The sequence below is a fragment of the Neofelis nebulosa genome, chromosome 1 (genome assembly GCF_028018385.1).
Source record: "Neofelis nebulosa isolate mNeoNeb1 chromosome 1, mNeoNeb1.pri, whole genome shotgun sequence".
Lineage (NCBI taxonomy): Eukaryota > Metazoa > Chordata > Mammalia > Carnivora > Felidae > Neofelis > Neofelis nebulosa.
This window is the reverse complement of record NC_080782.1, coordinates 61,831,879-61,858,214: the sequence shown is the minus strand read 5'-3', so window position 1 is coordinate 61,858,214 and position 26,336 is coordinate 61,831,879. Positions and strand designations below refer to the sequence as shown.

Sequence of the window (26,336 nt, the reverse complement as noted above, 5' to 3'; positions counted from 1 at the left end):
CTATTGCTCCCATGACATACCGAGAATGGCACTCACGCTCCCCAAGCAAGGAAAAGATGTAAGGAAAGAGATCTGTATTGGTTATCAGAAGACTTGAATCTGAATCCCAGCTCTGCTGCTTTACTGTAAGACTTCAGGCAAGGCAATTTACCAGTCTCAGCTTTCTCATCTATAAAAGGGGCTAATATTGCCTCTTTCACAGGGGCATTGTGAGGAATCAATTTAATAAACTTACATAAAAAATGTCTAACACGAGCCTGACATGTACTGTATGTTCCATAAATATATAGTTTCAGAGACAGGAGAAAAAAAAAAACACCTTGACTCTTAAATAAAAGAGATCTGACTTGTACTCTGGACTCTTAATTAAGCTGTCCTTAGGATGATGCTTGGGAAGAGAAAAAGAAAACCCACGAACAGATGCTAGAATGTCAGAACAAAGAGCACAAATAAACATAATTGCAAAACAAGGGGGTGGGATAATTGAGATATGCAACTGTGATTTCTGAAGGTACTGTTTCAGTAGAAATATTCTGCCAGGAAATGGGCTCTGAACTTTCCCTTTTACCTGATTTTTGTTTTCCTCACACTTTGGTAATAAGCGAAAATCTTGTAATAGGAAGGCATTTAAATTATCATCAAGCATTGGGAAGTGAATCCTAAGCCTCATCTTAATGGCTAAATAACACCTCAAAGTAGCAAAGAAGAGTTTATCTGTCAGAAGTATCTGTAATTTTTGATCGTCTCCCGACCCCTGTACCCAAAAGGTGACTCCATATAACTGGAAGTTGTTCATAAAATATTTAGTTTCCAACTGTCTAACAGTTTATAGAATGATGGTAATCTGAATTTTCTGAATCGGTAAACCCTGTATTTGTTTCTGCTTCTTTAAATGACTCATTCTTTTCCCTCTCGTAATGTCACTAGTCCTTTTATTTTAGAATCCGCTCACACCTTATAGTTCTCTCATGTGACCTGCTATTTTTCTAAAAAAGCCATTTTGCCTTTTATGTAACCTTTTTTTCACCACCTGGAACTTGTTCCCCTCTTTTGCAGCTTTCCACGTTTCTCACAACCTCAAGAACAAAATACGTCTTCTAAGACAGCTTCTTTGAACAATTCTATTTTGAGTATTTATAGCTCTGCAGTCTTTCTATGACAGTGGGCTTTCGGTATATTTTTACATATACTTAGAGGTTACGGGCTACTCTTCAAATAATATTAAGTTTCCACATGTACGTAAGGCACCACCATTCAGCTCTAAATTAGTCGACAGGAACCATGAGTTTTACTTTCTTCATGCTTAGTGTGAGGGACTCTTAAAATATCTTAGACTATCTTCATTACACAAAAAGGTTGACATTCTATTCTATCACAGCTTTTTCTTCCTTAAAAGATGCCAAGTTAATAAAAGTGCTCTAAGTGACCTGAATCTATGAAATTATATCAAGGTTTAATTTTAGAAAATGTTACTACAGAGCAGAGGAAGCACATGACAACGTAACAAGTAAATATATCTTTTCAGTAGATGCAACTGGACAGGAAAATACAGTGTTAATGTGAGTAAGAAACAGATGCTTCGGCTCAAACAACCTCTTTTATCTTAAGGCAGCAAGAGTACTGAAACAACCTACACAGATACTCAAACAACACTAAAGGAGTACTTTCTTGGTAGCCAAAACATAGCCAGCTCTGGTATTAGACAGGACAACTGCTCCCCAGAAGTTCAACCAGACTGCTGAACGATCTCAGAGAACAAGTGGCGGTCTGATTGAAATTTAGGGAAGGAGGAGCCACAATTCACCATCTCATTTAAAAGAGTACAAAGGGGTTTATTTCAAAAGTTGCCTTTGTCCTACACGACAGCTGCCGTTGGTCAACACTTGATTGATCTGAAAAGTGAGAGCTCCCTACATTTTCAGTGAGGCTGTTTTGGGGAGCTGGGGAGGTCTGGGGTATGTAATCCCAAGGATTCCCTGCGGGTAGCTCCAGGAGAAGCTGCTCCGTGCTTCAGCGGGCTGCACGGCGAACAGTTGTCTGTGTACCAAGCGTGAGACGAATGGGCTGGGAAACGGCTGAAACGCGGCTCCTTCCACCCTGACCCCCAAAACAGGGTTTCTAATGGAAAGTCTGACAGACCCTTTACTGTAGTGGCACTACTGGGGGCAGCTATAATATTATCCTCATAATTCTACTATATAATAACAACAAAGAAAAAGAAGGTGAAGGGTCATTGTGCTTTGTCTTTAGAATTAAGATGGCTGTCTTCATCCTTACAGCATACTCTTAATTCTGGAGACACATCTTAATAACCTCTAAATAGTTCCAACAAAAGAGCCGTGTCAGAGGAATGAGCAGGCCCCAAGGTGTTTCAACTGGAGTGTTTTCATCTGCCTTTATTGCTCTATCCCTCTCCAGAATTAAGGCAATAACCTGTGATAAATTATTCAGGAACTGCTACAGGGATCAAAGCAAAATCATTCTGTTAAAGTGCTGTTTGCAACATTTGGCACTTAGTGCGAAAACTTTTAATGTGCGCATGCTGAAAATCAAGGATTTTAAATAATTTAACATTGTGGAGTTTTTACGAAGGGACTAAAGATAGCAGGTTCCTATTTAACTGCTCCTCTTCCTCCGAGAAGTTTTCATTCATTTTCCTTAAAATCGATGACGTCATGGCCAAATCAAAAATGATGCATGAGTCAAGGGAGTACTGGACTATATTTTACTATGGATACAATTATGGGGGGGGGGAACATATATTTCGAACTAATGCTTCGGAGCCAGGATTTGTCACAGCATTTTCTTTCTTTTCTCCCTTTGCTGTGAAGAGAAAAACCCAAGACAAAAAATTCAATGTTCTCTTCAATTTTATTAGGACTAAGTAAGAACACAAAGCTATAAATTTAAGAGTTTTGCAGCATTTCTACCCCTTGCAACCATTTTTCAATTTGGCAACACAGGTCCTCACTGTTTACATTCATCCTGAAATCCGCATATGAAAAATATCTATAAATAGGGAGTTAGAAAATCCTGGTAAGGGTTGCAAATTAAATGAATTTGGCAGTCCTGCGGCATTTTCATAGAGATATTTTAACAGCATCACCTCCTGTGGATTGGAATACTAAATACTTTATTGAAGAACAAAACAGAACTGTTTTTATCTCTAGTACTTGCAAAATGAAGTACCTGAAAGCACTTTTGCATGTATTATTTATTCATCGTGATAGAAAAATAGCCTTAACCTAATAAATTACATTTAAAAGCATTTAGTGCAAAAGTTTTGTTTATGATAAAGCAACAGATTTAGTTCTTTATCGGTAGCTTACAGCACCAAGTTTTCTTTATACAAATTAGACAGATGGTGCTTACAGTAGAATTTACTAAAGGTCTGTCACAACAAATGCAGCCAAGCTGCATATTTAATCACTGCAGAATCTTGTCTACCTGCAGCTGCCAACTGCTAATCCAATTTCCCTGATAAATGTGGCAAGAGACACGATCAGCAATAAAGAGCATCTAACTCCATTTTCCTGCAGGGCGTCTTTTGATGAACATTTAGGACGGAAGCACGGAGTGCACTGTGTGGCCCTGGTTCGTGGCAGCTGCATGCATTCTGAGGCACAGTTCTCAGGTTACTCACTTAATTCTGCCACTATCATTACGTTGCTATTGATCTCAGTAGCTGTTGCCTACACAGCATTACTCTAGATGAAGCTGAATCAGGCAGTTATCATGCATCAAACTTGCTCAAAAGCCTGGAGATTTCCCCTTAATTACTTGTGATTTTATTTGCAAATACCGTTAAAGTGTAATCAAGCAGTCACTTTCCAGGGTCGTTAAGAACTTGCTGGTTTAGGGATATATCACTGGAACTCCATTAAAAATGACTCTAGGAAGATGGTTTCTATCAAACTAGATGGGATTACATCAAAATGGGCTTGGAGTATAATGAAATCTTCAAATGAGACAAATGTAATTTTTAGAAAGATGGTGTTTTTCAACCTCACTGCTTCTGTCTGATATAAAGGGCACCCAGAGCCACCTCAAAGCTGCAAAGATTTTGTTGGCCCTTAAACACATTTGGAAGACATCTCAAAAACATAGCTAACCTGAATAGAAAGTCTGGTGAAGAATTTTAGCAAGATTATGAACACAAAGAAAATCTCTAGGATCCTTTTTGGTTTTAAAATTCTGTGACTATTGCATGTTGATAAACATTCATTTCAAAAAAGTCTATTTCAAATTAAGAGGTATAGCATTTGGCTAATTATTTTTTTGGTAGAAGAATTACAGTAAAATAACCATCAAAGGCTATTGTTTTACTATCTGGCTTCTCAGAGCTAAGTTTTTTTTTTTTTTTTTTGGTAGAGAGAAGAGAAACCAAGCAAAATGATGGTTAATGTTTTCAACTTATTTCAAATAACAATAAAATAGGACTCAAGCATCACTAACAGAGGTGCCCACCTTCTCTGGAGTACATTTATTAGTCTTTTAAAAATAATAATCAGTGTCAATCTGTTTAATAGAGCCCAGATGCATTATGGTTTTAGACGATGTTATTCCTGTTTTGCAGATCTTGTGTTTCCCACCCCCCACATTAAAATCTGGGGCTGTTTTGTCACAAATCACTTGCTACACTTAAGGATTTTACTAATAAAACATAATGTTGTCTTGGATAGTGTGACTGCTGCCACAGCTGAACAGACTTGTCAAATCAATCCTAATACGGCTCCCACAGGCGCATAAAAACCTTATTTAGCTATCAGTTATCCTAATCACTTTGCTCAGTTTAAGAATGCAATACTTCAAGACCAGCTCCTATTTATACATATATGCCTAGCCATTTAATAAAGTCTTGATTTATATAAATTCTTGTTTAAAAACATATTTAGAGATGTAGTGTTTTAGCATGTGCATGTTTGCGCATTCCTCCATATAAATATGCTGAAACATATAGTGCAGGGTGGGTGCCGGAATAGGGGCGTTTAAAGTGGGGTACCCACAAGAAGGGTTCTTTTAAAGATACTAACTGCCACGAGGGAGAAATCATCCAATCGTCAAGTGTCCAAAACCACTCACTGGCCTCAAAGTCAGTTTGTGGAAGAAAATAAAAAAGTACTGGTAGGAAAAGTACAACTCAGAGACACATGGCGACTGAGAAAGCAAGACCGATGAGGCACAGAGCACATACAGATAACGCAGAACCTTTTTGTGGATCTGGATATCTTAGAATGAGCAAAATCGTCTCTCACCATGTTTGGGAACAAACCCACCTTTACATCTTCTTGTTTAAAGTTGTTGTTGAATATTTGTAATACCGTTTCAAAAGAGACTGTAAGAGGCAGCATGAAATTCTCAAATTCGTCTTCATCTTCGCCTATCAGAAAAACAAAAGGGTCACCATGGTTTAAAATGCATGCTATTGTACATTAGCCTCAGCGGTGAGTGAGTGCTTCATTCGGGCTTAGAAATGTTCCCTGGGAAGGGGGCAGCCTGCATTCATACTCATGGCACATTTGTACTTTGTTTGGCTCATTGAATATTCTGGTGTTTTGCCTTCTCTTTTGCAGCAAAATGAAATAGCAAAATTACTTACCAGCCATTTTTTTTTCCTGGCTCTTTATTGGATCAAACAGACTCATGCCCCAGGCACTCAGCCCTTCAGTTCTTAGTGCCCCCAGAGCTTCCCCAATGCCTCAAGGAAAGGCACTTTCAAAGCCTCAGAGACAAGGATCTTTTTTTCCCCTCCTCTTTAGGTGCCAACGCCCTAAAGGGCTCATAGACTCAGGTGCCCAGATAGCTCTAAGTTATTATTCCCTTTTATTTATGTTCTTTTTTTATTAATTTGTTAAATAGATAGCAGGGAAACTTTTATCTGCCAAATAAGATGGGGTCCCTCATGGGTCATTTGGATTTTAAGTACATTCTCCATGGGCACACTTCCTCTTGCACTAAGGTTCCTTTTCTTCATGGAAAGGAGACATTTTCTGTTGTTTCTTTCACTTGGAAGGTAGACCCAGTTTCCTCAAATATTCTATCAGAGCAGAATCTTTACCTTAAACATGGGATACGCACAAATGACTATTTTTTATTGAAAACATTTATATGTGAGTGTAGTTGACACAATGTTACATTAGTTTCAGGTATACAACATAGTGATTCAACCTCTAGTTATGCTCTGCTCACCACAAGTGTAGCTACAATCTGTCACCACACAGCCCTATTCCAATATCATTGACTATATTCTCTATGCTGTGCCTTTTATTCCCACGACTTATTCCAGAATTGGAAGCCTGTATCTCCCTCTCCCCTTCACCTGTTTTGCCATTCCCTCACCTCCCTTCCTTCTGGTAACCATTAGTTTGTTGCTCTGTATTTACAGTCTGATTCTGCTTTTTGCTTGTGTATTCATTTTTTTTTTTTTTACATTCTACCTATGAATAAAATCATATGGTGTTTGTCTTTCTCTGTCTGACTTATTTCACTTGGCTTAACACCTTCTAGGTCCATCTATGTTGTTGCAAATGGCAAGATCTCATCCTCTTTTGTGGCTACGTAATATTTCAGTGTGTGTGTGTGTGTGTGTGTGTGTACATGCACCACATCTTCCTTATCCATTTGGGTATCGATGGACACTTAGGTTGCTTCCGTATCTTGGCTACATAACTGACAATTTATAGAGTATTCTTTTCATAACGGGTTGCTCTTAAATGAGAGAGTTGATTCTCTCCTCTCTCCTATGCCACTGAGAATTGCGAGTCTCCCACTTTACTGATACAGACACAGGCAGAGAAAGGTTAAGTGCCTTGCTCAAAGTAGTTTACCTAGTCGGAGGTGGAACTCTATGGTCCAGACCTCCTGACTTTGATGCTATCACTTTTTAAACAGAGGCTCACAGAGGCAATGAGAGCTCAGAGATCAGTGGTTCTCAAGTTTGGTCCCTGGCGTAGCAGCATCAGAACCACTTGGGAATTTATCAGTTATAAATTCCTGGGTCCCACCCCAGATCTACGGAATCAGGGACTCTGGGGGTGGGGGGGTCTAGCAATTGGTTTTAAGAAGCCTTCCAGGTGATTCAGATGCATGCAGATATTTGAGAAACACTGGCCTATATACATCATTCTACAGATAAGGAAACTGAGGCCCAAGGCCACATAACACAGACGGTCCATGGCACAACCAGGATCTTTTGACTCTCAAGGAGTGGCCGATCTGGCTGACCCTGATCTTTTGTTACTTCTTTTCCCCATGAACCTTATGCACTTTGTCTCCAGAACCCAAAAGAATCACAGACTTAACTTTGTTCACAAAGGGATACTGAAAGGCCAATGAGACTTTCCTGGTATGCTATTCTAATTTTTTTTTTTTAACGTTTATTTATTTTTGAGACAGAGAGAGACAGAGCATGAGCAGGGGAGGGGCAAGGAGAGAGGGAGACACAGAATCTGAAACAGGCTCCGGGCTCTGAGCTGTCAGCACAGAGCCCAACGCGGGGCTCGAACTCACGGACCGCGAGATCATGACCTGAGCCGAAGTCGGCCGCTTAACCGACTGAGCCACCCAGGCACCCCCCTGGTATGCTATTCTAAACAAGGGTTAGGTTTCGAGCTGAAGGGTCAGGCTGACCAAATGATGATCCCTGCTCTGTCAACTGGCTATGTGACCAAGCTATTTCCCTTAACTACATCCTCTGGTAACTGGTGATCACATTAGAGACCTTTCCAGGCAGTCTTACTTTTCAGAGCCCGCTCAAAAACAAGCTTTCCCAATCTGAGCGAAGCTCACCTCCAAGTACTCTCTCAGGCCCCACCTCAAGCATTCCCACATTGCCCACTGGGTTCCCACAGCATTTTGGCTGACTCCTGACAACAAGTAGCCGTGATCAGTCTGCCTCTGACTGCAGGTATTCTGGCATCTAGCTAGTAACACTACCACCTGACATCATGCCATCACTACCGCCATTTGATGAGGGGTACTGTGGGGATGAAAGGAAATACAACTTATAACGTGTGTATGTGAATTACTAGATCTGTCAGCCTACACTGATAGCATCTTTGGCTTTGCTTCTGGAGAGCTGAGACTGCACACCTTTGCATTTCTCGGTGAAGGAGAACAATGCAGGCATTAAGGCTCAGCAATAAACAGACCCAGCATCTGCCTCCACCACTTACTGTTGAACTTTGGATATTCACTAATCACTCTGAGTCTCAGGTTTCCCATCTACAAAACACGGCTAAAATACATATCGTTGTGAATATCACAAGTTCTAACACAGAAAAAAATAGAAGATGCTCAATAAATAGTAGTGGTAGCGCTAGGATTACAGTATTAGTACCTAGAACAGTGCCTGGCATATATGAGGGAAATGCTGTATCTGAATGAAAAGTAGTTGCTCAATAAAGGTGAATTTAAATATACATTATATTTAATAATGTTATTATTTATGTATAGTGTAATATATATTGATGTATATTTAAATACACCTTATATTTGAACTATGTAATCTTACTCTTCTAAGATAAAGTATTTTCTAAATGTGGAATTACTAATAACAACAGTGATGATGATCACTGCAGGCAGAGAAGGGTACAGGAAAGAGTGGATGTTTGAAGGTTCTAAGCTCGAATCTTGGCTCTGCTACTTGTTAGCACTCTGGTTTTGGATAAATGACAGCCGTTAACATTTTTGCTGTTCTGAGTTTTATATGGACTTAGGCAATTGCAGTAATCAAATAAAGTGTGATCGCCAGGTTGTCCCCCCAATACCCTTCTTTAGGGAGCAAAGCTTTCCCAAGGTATAGATATTTAATCAGCACAAAGACAAATTCAGGATTTTACCATTCAGCCCTTCACTTAATACATGGAGCCACAGATCAAAAACCTTCCTGACTCCTCTCTTTTCTCAATCCAAGTTTGAGGCTATAGGGAAATCAAGGGCATAGAAGACAAGCCACCAAAATGTGCAGGGAGAAGTCAAAGAGCAAATACTGAAGACAGGGATGGGAACAGAAATTCTAGTTAAATGTCATGTCCCAGAGAGGCCCTCCCTGACCACTCTGCCCAAAACGTTACTGCAAAACTTGCCCCAGACCCCCAACCACTTTCCACTCCCATAACCTACTTTATTGTTCTTATGGGACTTCCTGTGACTGGGCCGTATATTCACATATGTTAATTCATGGTCTTCCCTATGACGATGTAAGCTCCTTGGTGAAGGAACTTCATCTGTTTTGATCATGACTATATCCCAGTGCCTAGAATAGTGTCTGGTATTCAAGAAATAGTCGTGTAGTGACTAACAATAGTTATTTCCTGAGTGCTTACTATGTGAAGGCAATGAGTTTGATAGTTGATTTACTGAACACCCATGGAGCTGTCCCTAGGTTCAAAGCACTGCTGCAAGTCACAAATGGTCCCAACAATCCTACGGAGTTGTAAGATGATTTCCTTCATTTTGCAAGTGAACAGAGAGGCTCAAAGGAGTTAAGTGGCTTGCCCAACATCGTCGGGCTGCTAAATGTCAGTGGGCTACAAGCCACAATTAGGTCAGCTTTACTTCCAATCTCATGTTCTTCCCCCCTGTCTCTAGCGGGGTGGAAGGTACCAGAGGTGGGCAGTGAAGTCAGGGGCACAGAATCTTGAGTTTAGAGCTGCAAGAAGGTTAGAAGAGGGTGAAGAACAATCAGCTGGGTTCTGGCGGGGAGAAAGGAATTCGTCAGCAATCCTTTGAGCTTAAGGTGGGCAACTAGAACACACTGGTGCGTGACTTCTACAGAAATATTTGTTTCAGTTATAGCACTGTTGCTCTCTTACCACAAGGTGATATACTGTATCATCGAAGCTGGAATTTTTATGTCGTGCAAACAACTCCATACAACATTAGAGGTTTTTTCCCTCACTTGTATTACCCTTAGAGGTATCAGTTGCTGCTTCTGATATGAAAGGAAAAAACAGGAGTTCACTCTCATACACAACTTCATGTTCAAGTATGCAGTCATATATTTAGCATGCCCAATGTATAGGTGATTGTTTTATGAGTAATAATTGAAGTTGCTCCTCTTTCTTTCCGACCGGGGCCCAGAAATCAGTATGATTTGAAGGTGAAGTGCCAATTTGCAGACTAATATTTTCACTGGCATCGGGAAAAGTCAATAGTAACAGAACACTGTTTAAGTTCTCAGTCATGCATAGATAAAAATGATAAGTTGTTCAGCTTTCTGGTAAAACCCAAAGCTAATCCCCTCTACTGGATTTCTGGGGATCTGATTCCTCAGAAAGTTATGCATTTTATGAGTTTCAAGCTTTTTTTTTCTTTCAGAGAAGTCACATTAAAATACAAATAGTAACCTTTTTCAGTATGTTGGCTCTCAGATATTTTATTTATAAGACACTTCATTTGTTATTTTATATAACTTAAGACCTTGCTTGATGGGAATGTAAAATGGTACAGCCAATATAAGATGATGCAGCCACTGCAGTTACTAAAAAAGTGAAACACAGAATTGCCATTTGACTCCGCAATTTTACTCCTGGGTATACACTCAAGCAAATTCCAAGCATATGCTCACACAAAAACTTATACACAAATGTTCATACTAGCATTACTGTAATAGTCAAAAGGTGAAAATCCAACTAACTGTTAATCAACTGATAAATGGATAAACAATTTGTGGCCTAGCCATATAATGGAATATCAGTCAGTCATAAAAAGGAATGGAGTATGGAAACATGTTAAACTATGAATGAGCCTTGAAAACATTATGCTCCATGGAAGAAGACACACAGAAGGCTACATATTATGTGATTCCATTTATATTAAATTTTTAGAATGGGCAAATCCATAGAGGCAGAAAGTAGATTAGTGGTTACCAGGGGCTGGGGCCAAGGGCAGTAACTGATGACTACTTTAAGATATAGGACTTCTTTCTGGGGTGATGAAAATATTCTAAAATTAGCTAACGGTGATGGTTATACAACCTTGTGAATATTATGAATATACTAAATACCACTGAACTGTATGTATACTTTAACAGGGTGCATTTTATGGTAGGCGAGTCTCAGAAAAAAGAAAAAATCCCAAAACAACGAAAAAACCACCACCAACAAAATTTCCCCCACCGTTAAATGTATGCAGAACACCGAATCTTCTCATTTCCTCAAATTCAAATGCAAATAGCAGCTGCATTACTGGGGACTTGGGAGAGTAGCCACGGAGAAGCAAATAGTACAAATAAAATAATTATGGTAATATTAAATGGTGGTTACTAAGTTACTAAGGATTTATCATATGATAACTATTGTGTGAAATGCTTTCGTATTAGTGATAGTTTAGTATGGTAAGTGGAATAATGGACTCCAAAGATGCCCATGTCCTAATCCTTGGAATCTGTGAATATGTTAGGTTATAAACAAAGGGGAATTAAGGTTGCTCATCAATTGCCTTTAAAATAGAAGATCATCCAGGAGTCCAAGGTAATCACAAAGGTCCTTGAAAGTGTTAGAGAAAAGCAGACGAGGAAAACCAGAGAGATGCAGCATGAGAAGGACTTGACCTGATGTTGCTGGGGAAAGGGGGTCATGAGCCAAGGAAAGCAGGTGGCTTCTAAGCTGCAAAAGGCAAGGAAACAGATTCTTCCCCAGAGCCCCAGAAAAGAACACTGCCCTGCTGACACCTTGATGTTAGCCCACTGAGACCCATTTTGGACTTCTGACTTCCAGAGTTGTAAAATGATAAATCTGTAATATTTATGCTGTTAAATTTGCAGTAACTTGTTACAGGAGTAACCGGAAACTAATATAGCTAGTAAAGGTCAGATCTAATGTTATGAAGCTCTATTCCAAACTACAGAGAATTAAGAGGGGAGACAAACAAGGAGATGCAGAGGCAGTCGGGTGAAGAAAACAATATATTTGAAACCAAGTACTGACAGGTCGCATATAAAGAGCCAGTGACTTCTGCAGGCCTAGGCCTGCATCATGTGCTGTTCCCCAGTGCTTCATTAGGACAGTACCTCTCAAGTTCTATTAGAATAAGCCTTGAGAATTGTGCTTAGCTAGATCTAACTTGGGCCAGAATTTAGTTTTCATTTCAGTTTCCCCCTACACAGCCTAGGAGTTGTACCTGTCTCTGTTGGGACTATGGCTTCAGGTAGGGCGGGCTGTAAGACTATCTGTCAGCAAGTGTCATCGGCTCTTGCTTCCGTCGAAAGATAACAGCCCAAGTGCCGAAGGCGGAGTAGGCAGCTGTATTAGAGGGACTGAACTTACCTCATTTTGAGGCTCCAGTGTCAGTCAGTGACCCCAATTGTACATTCAATAAATATTTCTATTTAATTAATATATACTGAGTGCTTGTTTTGTGACAGGAATTGTTCCAGGCCTTTTCACACATCTTCGTCTTATTTAAAGCACATTACAATTCTTTAAGATAGATACCTCCATTTCATAGATGAGAAAACTGAGGCTCCCTTTGATTCCTCTCCCTAGGGAACCAGAATGTTTATTTTAGTTCTCAGAAGAAAAATACACTGCTCAATGCAGACCCTTGTACTCCTTTTTCTAGGAAACCTAACCTAAAAGTTGCATCCCTGAAGCATCTCATTCCCTGGGGGGCTCTGGACTCTCTACCCTCAAAACCAGGTAAGTTATTAAAACTGGATCTGGACTTAATGGGCTGCTTTCTGCCTACAGGGCCGGCTAATTAGTCTTAATTATCTCATTATAGATTCTAAGTATTTCCAGCTGCTTCTTTACCCCTTATTGCCCAGTCCCCGCCCACCCCCCCCCCCCCCCTTCTGTTTTCCAGATAGTCTCTGCCAAGTCCTGGACACAGGTGATATATTGATGTATTCTTCCTATCTATCAGAACATTAGTTATTTCTGATCAAGCTTCTCACTTGCTAAACCCTTCTGGGACATCTACCTCTATGTTCTCTTATCCATGAGAATAAACATGCTTTGGCCAAATATTGGACGTGAGAACAAATCTTAAAAACTACATTTGACTTTCACTGACCAGAGAACTGTAATATACTTATACAGGGCAAATAATAAACGTGAATTTATCTATTTATTTGATTGAAGCTCGGAAAGTAATCCCTTCTCCCTTCTCACTGCCCTCAAGCCTCAAATCAATCATTCAGTCCAAACAGTTCAAATAAAAAGGAAAGAGAAAAAGTTACCTTTCCCAATTGATTGAGAATATGAAAGGTGAAGTAATAGCGAATTGAATGAGAATGTGTGGTCACAGGGCTAGAAGTTATAGGACTGTGACTGACCTTGGGCAAGCCATTTAATCTTTCTGAACCTCCACTTTCTAACAGATAAACAGTGCAATAATACCTGTTTCACGTGGGCTCTTGAGGATCAAGTAGGATAATGTATGTGAGAGTGGTCTGCAGACTATAAATTTGTAAACAAATGTTAGTTATTAATAAGGAAAAGGAAAGTTTCCTTCCTCCGTGTATTTTTACTTTTATCATTAGTAGTTATTTCTAGAGTACTCTTCCCTTTTTATTCAAGTCATTTACTTTTTAAGATTTCTCAAATTTAAGCTAGAAATATCTTCAGGTGCTGATTATCTATTAAAGGTCACAAAGGTAGATGAATAGTATGGCATGCTCCTCCCTAAAGGGAAAATATCTTGTAATGTCTATAAATAACATTTTAATATTAGCATTCCTTGATCATTACAAAATATGACCGCTTCTTAGAGTTTGAGTGTCTGAGGAAAGCATTTCTCACTCGGATCCTATTAACATGCTTCTCATCTGGGTAGTTCAAGATAAGGTGCAATCACAAAACGTCCGAGGAAAAGAAACTGTAAGTGACACCAAGGAAACACGATTTTAGTGGCACTGAGTAATTCTAAGTTTGTGGTTGGTAAAAACTTAATTTGCAATGAATACTATTTAGTTCTCCACAGAACAAAGAGCCTTGTTGTAGTTCTTTTCCACACTTCCCCTCGCCAATATTTGTCAACTGAATTCACCTCTATTCAAATTAAACAAAATAGAAGGTTTTATTTATTCAAGTATTTTATACTGAACAGCTCCCTGGAGGTTCTCCATTTACTGGCTTGGGTAATATTATCTTTCCTTTAGTTTATTAGATTGACAAAGTTAATTTAAAAATAACCTAGGGAACTTTAAGTGATTCTTGGAAGGGCTAACATGTGTGCACATATGGCCGGTCACCCATTTTCTTCTGTATGTATGCTATCTTGTGAAGGGAGGTTTTGCATTAATTTTTATAATTTCTTAGAATACAGAAATACATTGCCAACATGAAAGATCATCGTTCTGATGATGAAATGCTTTCAGTTCTGTTCTTTATACAAGTGAACGTTTCGTCTAGTGTAGCCAAGGAGCAATTTGATAAAATGATACAACTGTTTATTGCCAAAAAACCCCCCCATTTTCATCTGAAATACAACCTGGGGCACATAGCATCTAATTAAATTCATACAAAGTGCAAATTATTGAAGAGAAACCAAAATGCATTTCAAAGTAAACACCAATTAATGTGACACCCAATTTCTTTCCCCTTTCCTAATCACTCCAATGTGCATGGCTCGTACACAACATACTCAGCTTAGTTTGTAAGATTCAATTAGAAAGAATATGCTTTACATTGCAGTCTGAGAATTACATCCCTTGCTTTGCAAGCAGGCTGGTTAGGTGGTTTTTTTAAATTTTTTTTTATATTTTTTATTTTTGTTAATTTGATTCTTACCAAAAAAAAAAAAAAAAAAAAAAAAAAGTCAGTGGTATAAAAAGTCCTTCCCTACTTTTTCTTTAATTTGAGAAGAATTCTCATTACCTAATATTTTCACTTACTTCATTTAATACATGGATCTGTGCTTCTTTTGACAAATGCACCATCTCTGTTTTCTTTGTTTCCGTGACATTGAATACAACAGAAAACTAGGAAGCCACATATATAGGAAGTCTGGGAGCAACGTTCCAGTCAACCTAGTTTGTGAGACACGGCTTCAAACAATAAATTATAAAATAAAATAAAAAAATAAAAAATAACAAAACTGTGCTCAGCAACACTCATCAAAAGATCATCTATAAAGTAGTAACACTTAAAAAAAGAGAGCAACAAGTGACTAATCAAGCACAAGAGTGGTCAAGTGTAGTTGATCACTTGTGAAAGTAATCAGCCACTTGAATTGTTTTGTTGTGGAGAGGCCAATGATCAAAGCTACTCCCAGACAGGACCTGGCAGGAATTGCTGATTCCAGGAACTATGATGATGGCATCTTGGTTATGGTACACTTTTGTGTCATTCATTCACTAAATATTTACTGAACACCTACAATGTAGCAATAGGAGACTGGTACTAGAAAACGTGAAAACGGCAAAGTCCATGCCCTGAAGGAGCTCAATATGTATTTTGGGAAGAAGAGCAACTCTGATTCCTAACAAGGAACAGAAGCTCTGGGTAATATATACCACAAATCATCCCTTGATGCTTATAATATACCTTCAATTATTTTAAAAAGTGAAAACCACTAATAAAGACTTTCTTTTCAAACAATGTAAAAGTTCCATGACTGTAGCTGCCATTGTTTTTAACTTTGTCTATAGCCAGATTCAGTTTACTTGTACGGAACACCTACCACGTACCAGGCCCTTCCACATAGTCTGTCTCTATTTCCCCTGAGGTCTAAAAAGTGCTTGCAATCTAAAAGGATATTTACTTTTAAAAAACACTTCGAGCTAAGAAAATATCAATTTATACTTTATATTGTTATGAGTTAGATAATGCAAAGGAATCTAATCCTGAGAAACCTAATAAAATCCTCTTTTAGTTATTCAAGTTTAGATATTTTACTTCAGCTTCTCATACCTCACAGTTTACACTGAGCGATACTAAATAAAAGTAGGCTTCAAGATGGCAGCCTGCAACACTGGGTCTTTCTGGGCATCATCATGACTCTCAATTATCAATGCAGTGGTAAGTGGGGGGAGGGGTGGTGAATGTCGGCAGTGCCATCCTGCTGTTTAAGCTACTGTGGATTTATGGAAGGTTCTTTTGTCTACATCGACTATGTGAGAAAGGATCTTGACCTACTCCATTTCTAGGTCTTGAAAATGTGCGTGACATGAACCTATTTCCAGGAAATCTCCTCTACCTCATTCTCTTTAGCTTTTGTCTCCCCACCTCTTTCACTGTCGGACACGGTCAGTAAAGGAGCATTTTTAAGTCTTTAGGAAATAGATTAAGTCTAGACAAGGGTTTTAAAGTCTTCTTTAATGCTGGGACAACTGGGAGGAAAGCAAGGGGGCAAGCTCCTTGAGGGCAGGGGCCTGTACACCTGGCTGGTCTCTGTTTTGCCCTGAGAGCTCAGCACAGTGTGCTCTCTAAAGGATCATTGAGAACAATGACAGAGTTGGGCTGCTCCTCTTTGCTCCAATGCAGCAGCCAAGAGGTAACCCAGGCCAGTGTGCAGTATGCAAAGCTGTCACTCAGCTCTCCCACTTGCCTAAGGTAGCAGATGATTGGGTTTTGCATGCCTGGTTTACACTCTTCAAATATTTATAGACAGTTCTCTTTGCCTCAAGCCCTAGTTGTCACTTAGCCAAGTTATACATACATGGTTCTTTTAATCTTTCTTTAGAAATCAATCGCATCAAGCTCCTTAATCATTCTAGATGCATTTCTCTCAACTTTTGGCTGTTTGTCTCTCTGGTAATTTATTCTGTTGAAATGCATGGAAATAATGCAGATGTGGAACAGAGAAGGATTTAGTCACCTTTATACGACAAGGTGCAATGTCTTTTATGTGCAAAATAAAATTTTTTATCCTTTCACCTTTTGTAAGATCGTATTTAAAAAAAATTCATATTTAAGTTGATGGATCAATCAATATACTGCAAGAGAAAGAATGAAAAAAATATCATCAGTAATATCTTAAGGATGATCTTAAGGATCAGTAATCATCTTAAGGATGATATTGTCATTGACTGAACTCTTTCATGTATCTATAAACTGATTAATTTAACCTGCAGTATTCAAACACGGCTGGGGGGCGATGGGGATGGGAATCCAGAATAACATGGTCACCATAGAGGCTTAAGTGCCCATCCTAAGGTACTATCTACCTGTGGATACATTTAGCTAACTTCAGCTTTTCAATGAAAAAAATTTTTAAGTAAGTTATATTTTTTCCCATTACAAAAGTGATACCTTAAAGAAAATGTCAAATAATCTGGAATGAGAAAAAGCTACCTATAGTTAGCCCAAAACAATATTTAACATTTTAAAAGAATTTAAGTCTTTTTTGGATGCATTCCCCACCCACCCTAGGCATGCTCATATCATTTACACAGTTTAACACCTAGTTTTTTCACTTAATGTTACAAAATTTCATGTATTGCATTATCTTCAAATCCCAATTTTAAGACTACAGACTATTCCATCAAGTAAGTAGATGTGCAATAATTGTACAATTCCCTACTATTGGATATTTGCATTGTTTCCATTTTTTTTCTAGATTAAGTGTCATTACAAAGAAAATCTCTGGTGTAAAGCTCTTCCATATTTAAGACTATTACCTAGATTCACAGTAGTACAAGTAATGGATCAAAGGATACCCAGAAAATACATTGTGAAGTAAAGAATTAATGCAGGTCCTATTTGAAGTGAAAAATACCACTTGAAATACAAAGATTTGTCTTTTGATGCTCAAATCATGGAGAGTTGTAGAAAACTGTCAAAGATGATAAATTCTAGTAACTTAAATGTGGTGCTCACTAGTATTCTCCTTTGTTCGCCCAAGTATGTCATCGAGCCCTTATTAATCAGGCTTAAATTTTTGACCTTACCTAGGTCTACCATCAGAAGGCGAGTGAGGGCCGTGTAGAAGGTTGTTCGGCACCTGAAGTCACTGAGACTGTAACTGTCACTGATGCCAAGGAAGGGGAAGTGTTCACTCTAATGAAAGCAAAAGAGTATCCAAAGTTATTAATGCTTTACCTAAACTACCCAGAAATTTCTAGTCATTAATTAAAGGAAGTAAGACTTACCGTGTGGTTTTTTAGCATGAATTTCACAGCATCTATCTTCACAAGTTTTTTTAAAAGGATATAGGTAATAGGAGTTAAGGAATCTGGGGAAATATAATTGTTTTATCAATAGATAATCAATCACAAAATAACACTATAATGGCATCAATTTCTATTTATGAAGAATCAATATTATTTCTAAAGAGCATTCCTACAGAAATGTCTTTCATTCTGTTAAGAATGATAATCCATTATTAACCAGTGCAATTACTTTTCCTATCTTATACATATTCTAGTTATGGAAAGGAAAAATGAATTTTATAATTAAGACAAAAGCTTCTTTACTATTAAAGCCTTGATAGTAGAAAATTAAAACTGACCCTTTCTACATTTTGGATATAACTTGAGAACTTCTCTTCACTTAATATTATTTCATAAAAAATAATTATAAAAGACCTATAATAGACTACCCAGAAAGAGAAAATTATTCAGTTCTAAGAAACAATGAGCCCAGTGAGTAGAAATCTAAGGAAATTCTGCTTTAGATGAAGATGAGAATGCTTAGAAAGATGTAGCTGATGCAGGTCACCAAGTATTGAAGGACAAGCCCGACATTTCTAGTAGGTGTAAGACACCTTATATTTGTTATTTCACCTAGCTTCACAATTACACTGTCCAATATTATTTATTTCTAACTCATAGATAAGAAAACAGAAGTTCAGAGAAATTAAGTTACTTGCCCAAGATTACACAGCTATAGACTGACAGTGCTGAGATTTGAACTGAGGTTTGACTACAGAGGCCACGTTCCTTCTACTGTACCACATTTTCACCTGAACAGTTCAGCTCAGAACGAGAAGAAAGTGGAAAAACCATAAACATTATCACAAGGTCTAAATAATTCTGGTTAATGCTGCCATCAAAGAAGGGCTGATGTGGTTCTAAGAACGTCTATTTAGTATACAAACACCCTCTTCTCTTACTTAGTCCCTCAGGTGTGGGTGTAAGAGTAGGGAAGACGTTGAACATGAGTCAGGAAGGCTGGGCTTCTGGCTTGACTACCCCATCCAACCAGCTGGTTCTGAGTCTGAGTACTGTACTCGGCCACTCTGAGCCTTAGTTTCCCTCTCCAACAAGCAAGGGTGAAACCTATCACCCAAGCTATCCCACAGGCCTGTCGTGAGGATCATATGATGCAAATGTCTTTGGCAATTATAAATCAGGGAGGAAGACACAAAGATGCAGAGAACGAAGGTGTACAGAATGTTTGCTACCTGCAGGGCTGACTCTCACAATCCCATGAGGTAGGTAGCATCACTTCTATTTTTCTGATGAGGAAACAGATTCGAAAAGATTAAACAGAACTTTCCAAAAGACAAACAGTATAATTTAGATTCAAGTCCCTCTGACTCTACAGCAACCATCCCAGCTGCATAGTAAGCATGTATATTTGGTTCACCTTCATGTCAGATGGTAAACTTTCTAAGGGCAGGGGCTGCGCCTATGCATTTTCCTCAGCACACTGCTGTCAAGTGGGTGCTCAATGCACTGTTTTTCTGGCAGGCTGAAGGGGAACAAGATCAGGACTGACCCATAAGAGACTAACCAGGAAGAGAAAATTATTGAATTCTATGAAACGATGAGACCAGTTAGTAGAAATCTAAGGAAATTCTGCTTTAGATGAAGAAGATCAGAATACAACTAGAAAGATTCTTCTCTGCATATAAAAATGAAATTTGAGGGGTGCCTGGGTGGCTCAGTTGGTTAAATGTTCGACTCTGCAGTTTCGGCTCAGGTCATGATCTGACAGTTTCATGAGTTCGAGCCCCACGTTGGACTTTGTGCTGATGGTGCACAGCCTGCTTGGGATTCTCTCTCTTCTCCCTCTCTCTCTGCCCCTCCCCCACTCATGCTGGCTTTCTCTCTAAATAAACTTAAAAAAAAAAAAAAAGGTGAGATTTGATGATTTTTCCTGTGTGAATCTGTGAGCAGAAGAACTGCCATTCAAACTTTACTCAGTTAAACAGGGGTGGGGATCAATAAACTAGGAAATATCTTAAGTAATTACCAAATACAATTCTCTTGGAATTGCAAAGTTAAAAGTGACAGGGTCTATGGGTAATAAGAATGCTGCCATTAATAGGAATCTTCCTGTCAGTGCTACTAATAAACAGCAAGTCGTGTTTTGACAATGGAATATTTATGGTAGCAATAAACAGAACACTCACAGGAAGTATCTCATCTGCCAAAGACACATTTTCTACAGAATTGCATCTGTGCACTTTGCATCAAGGCCAGCCTCACTGCCTCTTAATTACATTCAAAAGCAAAAAAAAAAAAAAAATGATTAAGAATAAATTTTTACTTTTTTTCAATTAAGAAAAAAATGAGAATTCATCTGAATATTTATATTCCTCTATAGGAATTCAACTCAAAGCTAGTTATACCCCTTAAGAGAGTCTATAATGTTTTTTTTTCTTTTAAAGGGCAAATGGATACATCATCTTTACGATCTTTTTACTTTCATCTTGTTCTTCTCTACGAGACTAGGGTTCTTATAAGTTGTACCTCTTTAGCCGGGTGGGAGCATTTTAGTGCCGTGGCAGTACTAGGTTAGATTTCTGAGGCTTACTCGACACAGCTCGTAACCGTGAACATAGTAATGGTGGCTGACAGTAACAGGACCAATAGTAGGAGTCTACAGTAGTGGGTCAGAGAATTTCGTGAAGGTCACACATGGAACACGTGTGACTCTAACTGTAAGAGCGTGACTCTAAACCATAAGCTTTCATCAGGTTACATCATATCCATTTGATTTTAAAGAGGCCAGTGATTTGAGAGAGATCACTAGCTTCTTGAGATACAAAGGAAACTGGAAGTAGGTCCCAGAAAAAACAGGGGAACTGTTCTTTTAGGAGGGACCAATTTATTAAAGAACCTTCATCACATCCAGGACTGAGCAGACTCCACAGCCTGGCTGATATCAACTCACTAAACACAATTCCTAGAAAATTTCCGTTTGTTTCCATATAGACTTATGAAAACACTGAGGAAGGGGAACAAGGTCTTACTGACAGCTAGGATGACAAAGAAAGGAAAGAAAAAGTCAAAAGAAATGGTATATCCTACAGATGGTTGGAAATTTTGAAAATCTGTACCTCTGAAGAAGAGGAAAACCAAGCTGAGAATGAACTGGTTTTTTCAGTTCCTGGAGTACTACACACTATAGTAGCTGATGGGCACGGCAACACCAAGTAGGACTTCAATTCATGGTAGCCAGACTTCACTGAGTATCTACATTTCATCACACCTTAAATGCCACTGGTTAGAAAAAACATCATCATTTTATGTGCTGAGAAAGAAAGGGTGTTTTAAAATGTCACCAACTGTGGTGTTTATATATCTTATTACAGAAGTGTTAATGTGTGAAGCAATTTCTGTTTTAAAATCAAAGAAGCAGTTGGTGTATTAGGTGTAAGACATTCGCTGAGCACTAGAGAGTAGATGATACATTGATCTAGGCAATTATTTAAAAGCCATACATGTTTACAAATAGGTTTTGCAGACAGAGTTAAAAACACATTATCCTAATGATAGAAGAAAGTTCACAGATAAGAAAAAGACATGTTGGAAATTGCTATCGGTAGATGACAGGTACAAAGTATAATTACTGAAATATCAGTTTCGTTATTTCAAAAGTGAGATTATGTTCATAAACTACTAAACTAAAAAAAAATCCAAATATGTATAACCAAAATGAAGCATCTTAAGGAATACTATTAATTACTTATAAGGAACAGGAGTTAAGGCTTTGTCAATTAACTAAAGGGTAACATTAGGTTCACATGCCCACTACGTGAAATTGTGAACTATAGAAGAGGAGAAAGAAAAAAAAAAGACTCCTAATCTCTAATAACTTCCAGCCTGATAGCTGAGAGGACTAGCCAATACAAAGCTATGTGATACTCATCTTCGGACATACAGATAAGAACTAGGTGTTCAGGAACATCAAGAAAAATAAAGACGATAGGAATGGAAATGAAAGGAATTAATATTCAGTGAGCACCTACTGTGTGACAGGATCAGTAGTATTAGGTGTCATATTTTCTTAGATAACATAGATATATTGTTACAGTGCTCGCTTCTGGCAGCACATGTACTAAAACCGGTAGGAAGATCAGCATGGCTCCTTGAGCAAAGATACATTGTTACATATTTATTACTTTATTTAATCCTTACAAAATCCCAAGAGATAGATAATATTCCCTTTCTACAGATGAAGTAACTGAGCCTCAGAGAAATTAAATGACTCATGTTCTTTCAGTTAATACAATGACAAAGGTTCATAACTGTTTCAATACAGCTTCAACAAGTCTTCAGCAAGACATGAAAATTTAAGAGAGACCTAATTGAGTTGCAATGGGTCAAATGAAAAGAACAGCATATGTGGTGATTCAGTAAAGATAATTAAGGGTGTCAAGGGGAAGGTAAAATAAATTTCCTTCGCCCGAGCATAAAGTACAGATAGTGGTTGAGAGGTGGATCAGAAAATTAGTTATGAGAACTCAGTAAGTCAAGTACTGTTAAAGGACTCATGTTCTAATCAATAATTTCACTTTGACCCGAGAAGCAAGGGGAAGTGATTCTGGGCTTTTGGGAAGAGAAATGATCAGATCACAATAATACTTGAGGAAGGTAATCTTGTGAAGCAGGAATCTAAAGAATTGTGTGAAGGTCTGAATAAGTGGGTTACAGAAAAGGAGTAGAGAGGATTCTCACACTTGATTCTAGTATAAACACAAATGGAGCAGATAAATTATGGGATGACTTTTCCATGGATAATAGAGACAGAAAACAAAGAAATAAATCAACATTTCTTTTGATGAGAAATGTTAATAGAAATACGCCTGAGGGATATATGCTGAAACTAGTTTTATTTAACATTCTCAAAACCATCTGGAGATGGTGGTATTCACTGAAATAAAGCAATACATTTTAATACTGTTTCACAAAAGCAGAATTACTACTGTTTGTTACTAAATATTTCCTGTAACAGACATACCCAATTGTACTTCCATCCTTCACCCTTATTTCGTTCTACACCTTTGTTTCATCTCTCACCCTCTACTCTTTCCTGACCCCCACCTCATTCAGGATTCATACCCCGGTGGAGGGAAGATCAGTGACAGGGTAAGGATGTATGGTTTACACATTAGTTGTATATTTAATGGCTTGTATATAAGCTATATCTAAATGACCTTGAATAAAAAGCACTCCCTCAAAGCCACCATATCAAAATGTCACATGCCCATATTATTTTTGATGAATAAATTTTCAGAAAATTAGTATGTAATTTATTTGAGTTAAATTTTAAAAGGAAAAAGAAACTATGTTAATAAAACAATGGACTTTGAGCTCTTAGGAAAAATATGTGAAAGGCAGTCTGGAATCAGGATCAATTCTATTAGAATTTAAAATCTGGGAGGGCAGGATCTGTGTCTCATTTGTCCTTTTGCCCTGTACTTAGCAAATGCTTAATTAATATTTGCTAAACTGAGAGAGGCCAGTAAGGGGCTCCTGGGTGGCTCGGTGGCGGGGGTGGGGGTGGGGGGGTGGGAAGGGACCAACTCTTGATTTCATCTCAGGTCATGTCCTCATGGTTTGTGAGTTCAAGCCCTGCCTCAGGCTCTGCAGCATTAGCGTAGAGCCTGCTTGGGATTCCCCCTCTCTCTGCCCCTCCCCTACTTGGGCTCTTTCTTTCTCTCTCTCCCCACCCCCCCCCCCCCAAAAAAAAAAAAGAGGCCAGTAATATAAAATAAATCATTAGGATGAGTACAGAATTAAGTTTAAAAATCATTATTTTATTCTTACTCAGCATTAAATCTAAATTAAGGATGCAGTTCTGGGTATTACACTAGAACTACCACCACCACCACCACCATGAAAAACAAGCAAGAAAAGACAAAGGAAGCTAGAAGAGGTGAGGGGCTGAAAAAGAAAATCATCACAGGGATCAAGTAGCCTGAACAGGAAAGAGATTCTTTGGCTTGTAAACACGAAAACAATTGAGATAAGCTACCAATAGATAAACTAAGCTACCGATAGATAAACACATGTAGGATGCATGTAGATAGGAATTATGTTCACCAAATCGTGGTGTACAGGAACTAAGGAGATAGTCTCAAAGTGTTAGAGGGTTAGTCTGAAGCCAAATGGAGGGAATTACTTCTTTACCAAATAATGCAGGCCAGCTTCGTGGATGTCCATGCTATGCATTTATACAGTGTTCTATGCTTAGAAGGGCCAGTGTTTGCTTCAATGCTGTGTTGGTGAGGTCTTGAAAAAAAAGTTTTTTTAAGATTTTATTTTTAAAAAATCTCTACACCTAACACGGGGCTCGAATTTACAACCCTAAGATCGAGAGTCACGTGCTCCACGCACCGAGGCAGCCAGGTGCCCTGAAATTCTTAACAGCTTAGGAACAAGGCACCCCACATTTTCATTTTGTGTGGGGCCCTGTGAATTATGAAGATGGTTTTGCAATAGCACAGAGAAGTTATTCATCCTAAGAACTGTAGTTAACAGTATCAACAGGGTAAAATGAATTTGGATAAATTCATGAATTAATGTAGGACCCTGTTATGGTGCCTGTTTTTCAAAAGCTAAAGATATTTTGGGTTTTCTTTGAAGATGATGTAGTAAGGGCAACTACCAATAGAGGGCCTAATAGAAAATGAAATTTCCTTTCTCATTATTATCTACCTGAAACCCAAAGTGAGACATGTCACTGCTATAAATTTGAGTGAACAATGAATTGAAGTAGAAATATTGATCAATTATTCTTCAAGGGAAGAAAAACTTGAAATACTGATTAATAAACAGAATTTTAGATGAAATTTAACACTTTCCTCCGTCTTTCTCAGCATTTAAAATAAGTTTATTTCATGGCTTTGTATGACCCTTCTCTCCCCAGTCTTCCCAGCCACTTCCTTGTCCTAATCACTTGAAAAATCTTATCCCTTCCCCAGTTGGAAACTAGAATTTATGACTGGAAGGTATTTTATTTTATTTTTTTATTTTTATTTTTTTCATGTTTATTTATTTTTGAGGGAGAGAGACGGAGCGCGAGCACAGGGGGGGCAGGGAGAGGGAGACACAGAATTCAAAGCAGGCTCCAGGCTCTGAGCTGTCATCACAGAGCCCTACACGGGGCTCGAACTCATGAACCACAACATCATGAACTGTGAGATCATGACCTGAACTGAAGCCGGATGCTTAACCTACTGAGCCAACCAGGTGCCCCATGACTGGAAAGTATTTTAAAGAGGAAAAAGGATCCGTAAGTATGAGACCCGGATGTGGAAGACTGCCCTAGGACAGAGCCATTTCAACTCTGTGCATGTTAAATAAAGCTATTTAGAATCTGGAATTTCTTGAAATTTAGTCTTGGAAAGTTAAAGAATATATTAAAAAGTTACTCAGATATATTTGCTGAGTGTAATATATATGCCTCATGTAACGAATCTGATAGGAAAACATAAACTTTCCCTCAAAAGGGCCACTGGATTTTAAAATTACAGTAGTCTTACCAATTTGGAAAGCTTCAAATTTGGCAAACAGAAACTTTGGGGGTAAAATGCAACAGACTCTCCAGTTAAAATCTGGGGACTTAATGAAATTGTCTCCTCATATACATTATTATTTAAGGCACTAGCCTATCTCTAAAAATGTCAAGTCTGACTTTCCCTAGTGAAGACAGAGTCCTGTAGAGAAATACCTGACTTTCTTATTTGGGACATCCACTTCAAGTTTCCAATTATCTTAAAGCACAAGTTCTCATAGCATGATCCCTAAGCCACTAGCATCACTGGAAACTTGCTGAAAATGCAAATTCTCAGGCCTGTCTAACACCTCCTAAAACATACACTCTAGGGGTGGGGTCCAGCAATTTGTATTCTAACAAGAACTCTAGTGATTCTGATCATCCCTAAAGTTTGAGACTACTGCCTTGAGGCAAGTAAACATGAGCCTGTTTACACTTCCTAAAAATGAGGATCTTTTGTGACTTCAATTTCCAAGCAAGCAGTCAGATACAAGAACACTAAAGTTCATAGACTGGCCTTGTGAACCATAAACAAACACTGAGTAGCATTCACTCTGAAGATGATAAAAACAGAAAAAACAAAACAAAAAATATCTAAAGACATGCATTAGAAAGTAATCAGGAACATTTAAAAACTTCAGAGTAAGATGCTTTTCAGTTATTCCGTACTAGTATTTTAAACACAGATATTTTGAATATTAATATATAAATAGGTTT

General features: G+C 38.3%; 1 protein-coding gene across 4 annotated transcripts in view; it reads right to left on the bottom strand.

Annotated features, from left to right (window-relative positions):
• Positions 1-26,336, bottom strand: part of RANBP17 (RAN binding protein 17) — a 333,236-nt gene that overhangs the window by 68,068 nt on the left and 238,832 nt on the right. For all 4 annotated transcript variants that reach the window (XM_058723330.1, XM_058723324.1, XM_058723321.1 and 1 more), the window contains 3 exons: positions 18,038-18,101; positions 17,837-17,945; positions 5,277-5,380 (listed from right to left, as the gene is read on the bottom strand). In XM_058723330.1, the coding sequence (XP_058579313.1) occupies positions 5,277-5,380; positions 17,837-17,945; positions 18,038-18,101 (277 nt within the window). The remainder of the gene's footprint in view (positions 1-5,276; positions 5,381-17,836; positions 17,946-18,037; positions 18,102-26,336) is intronic.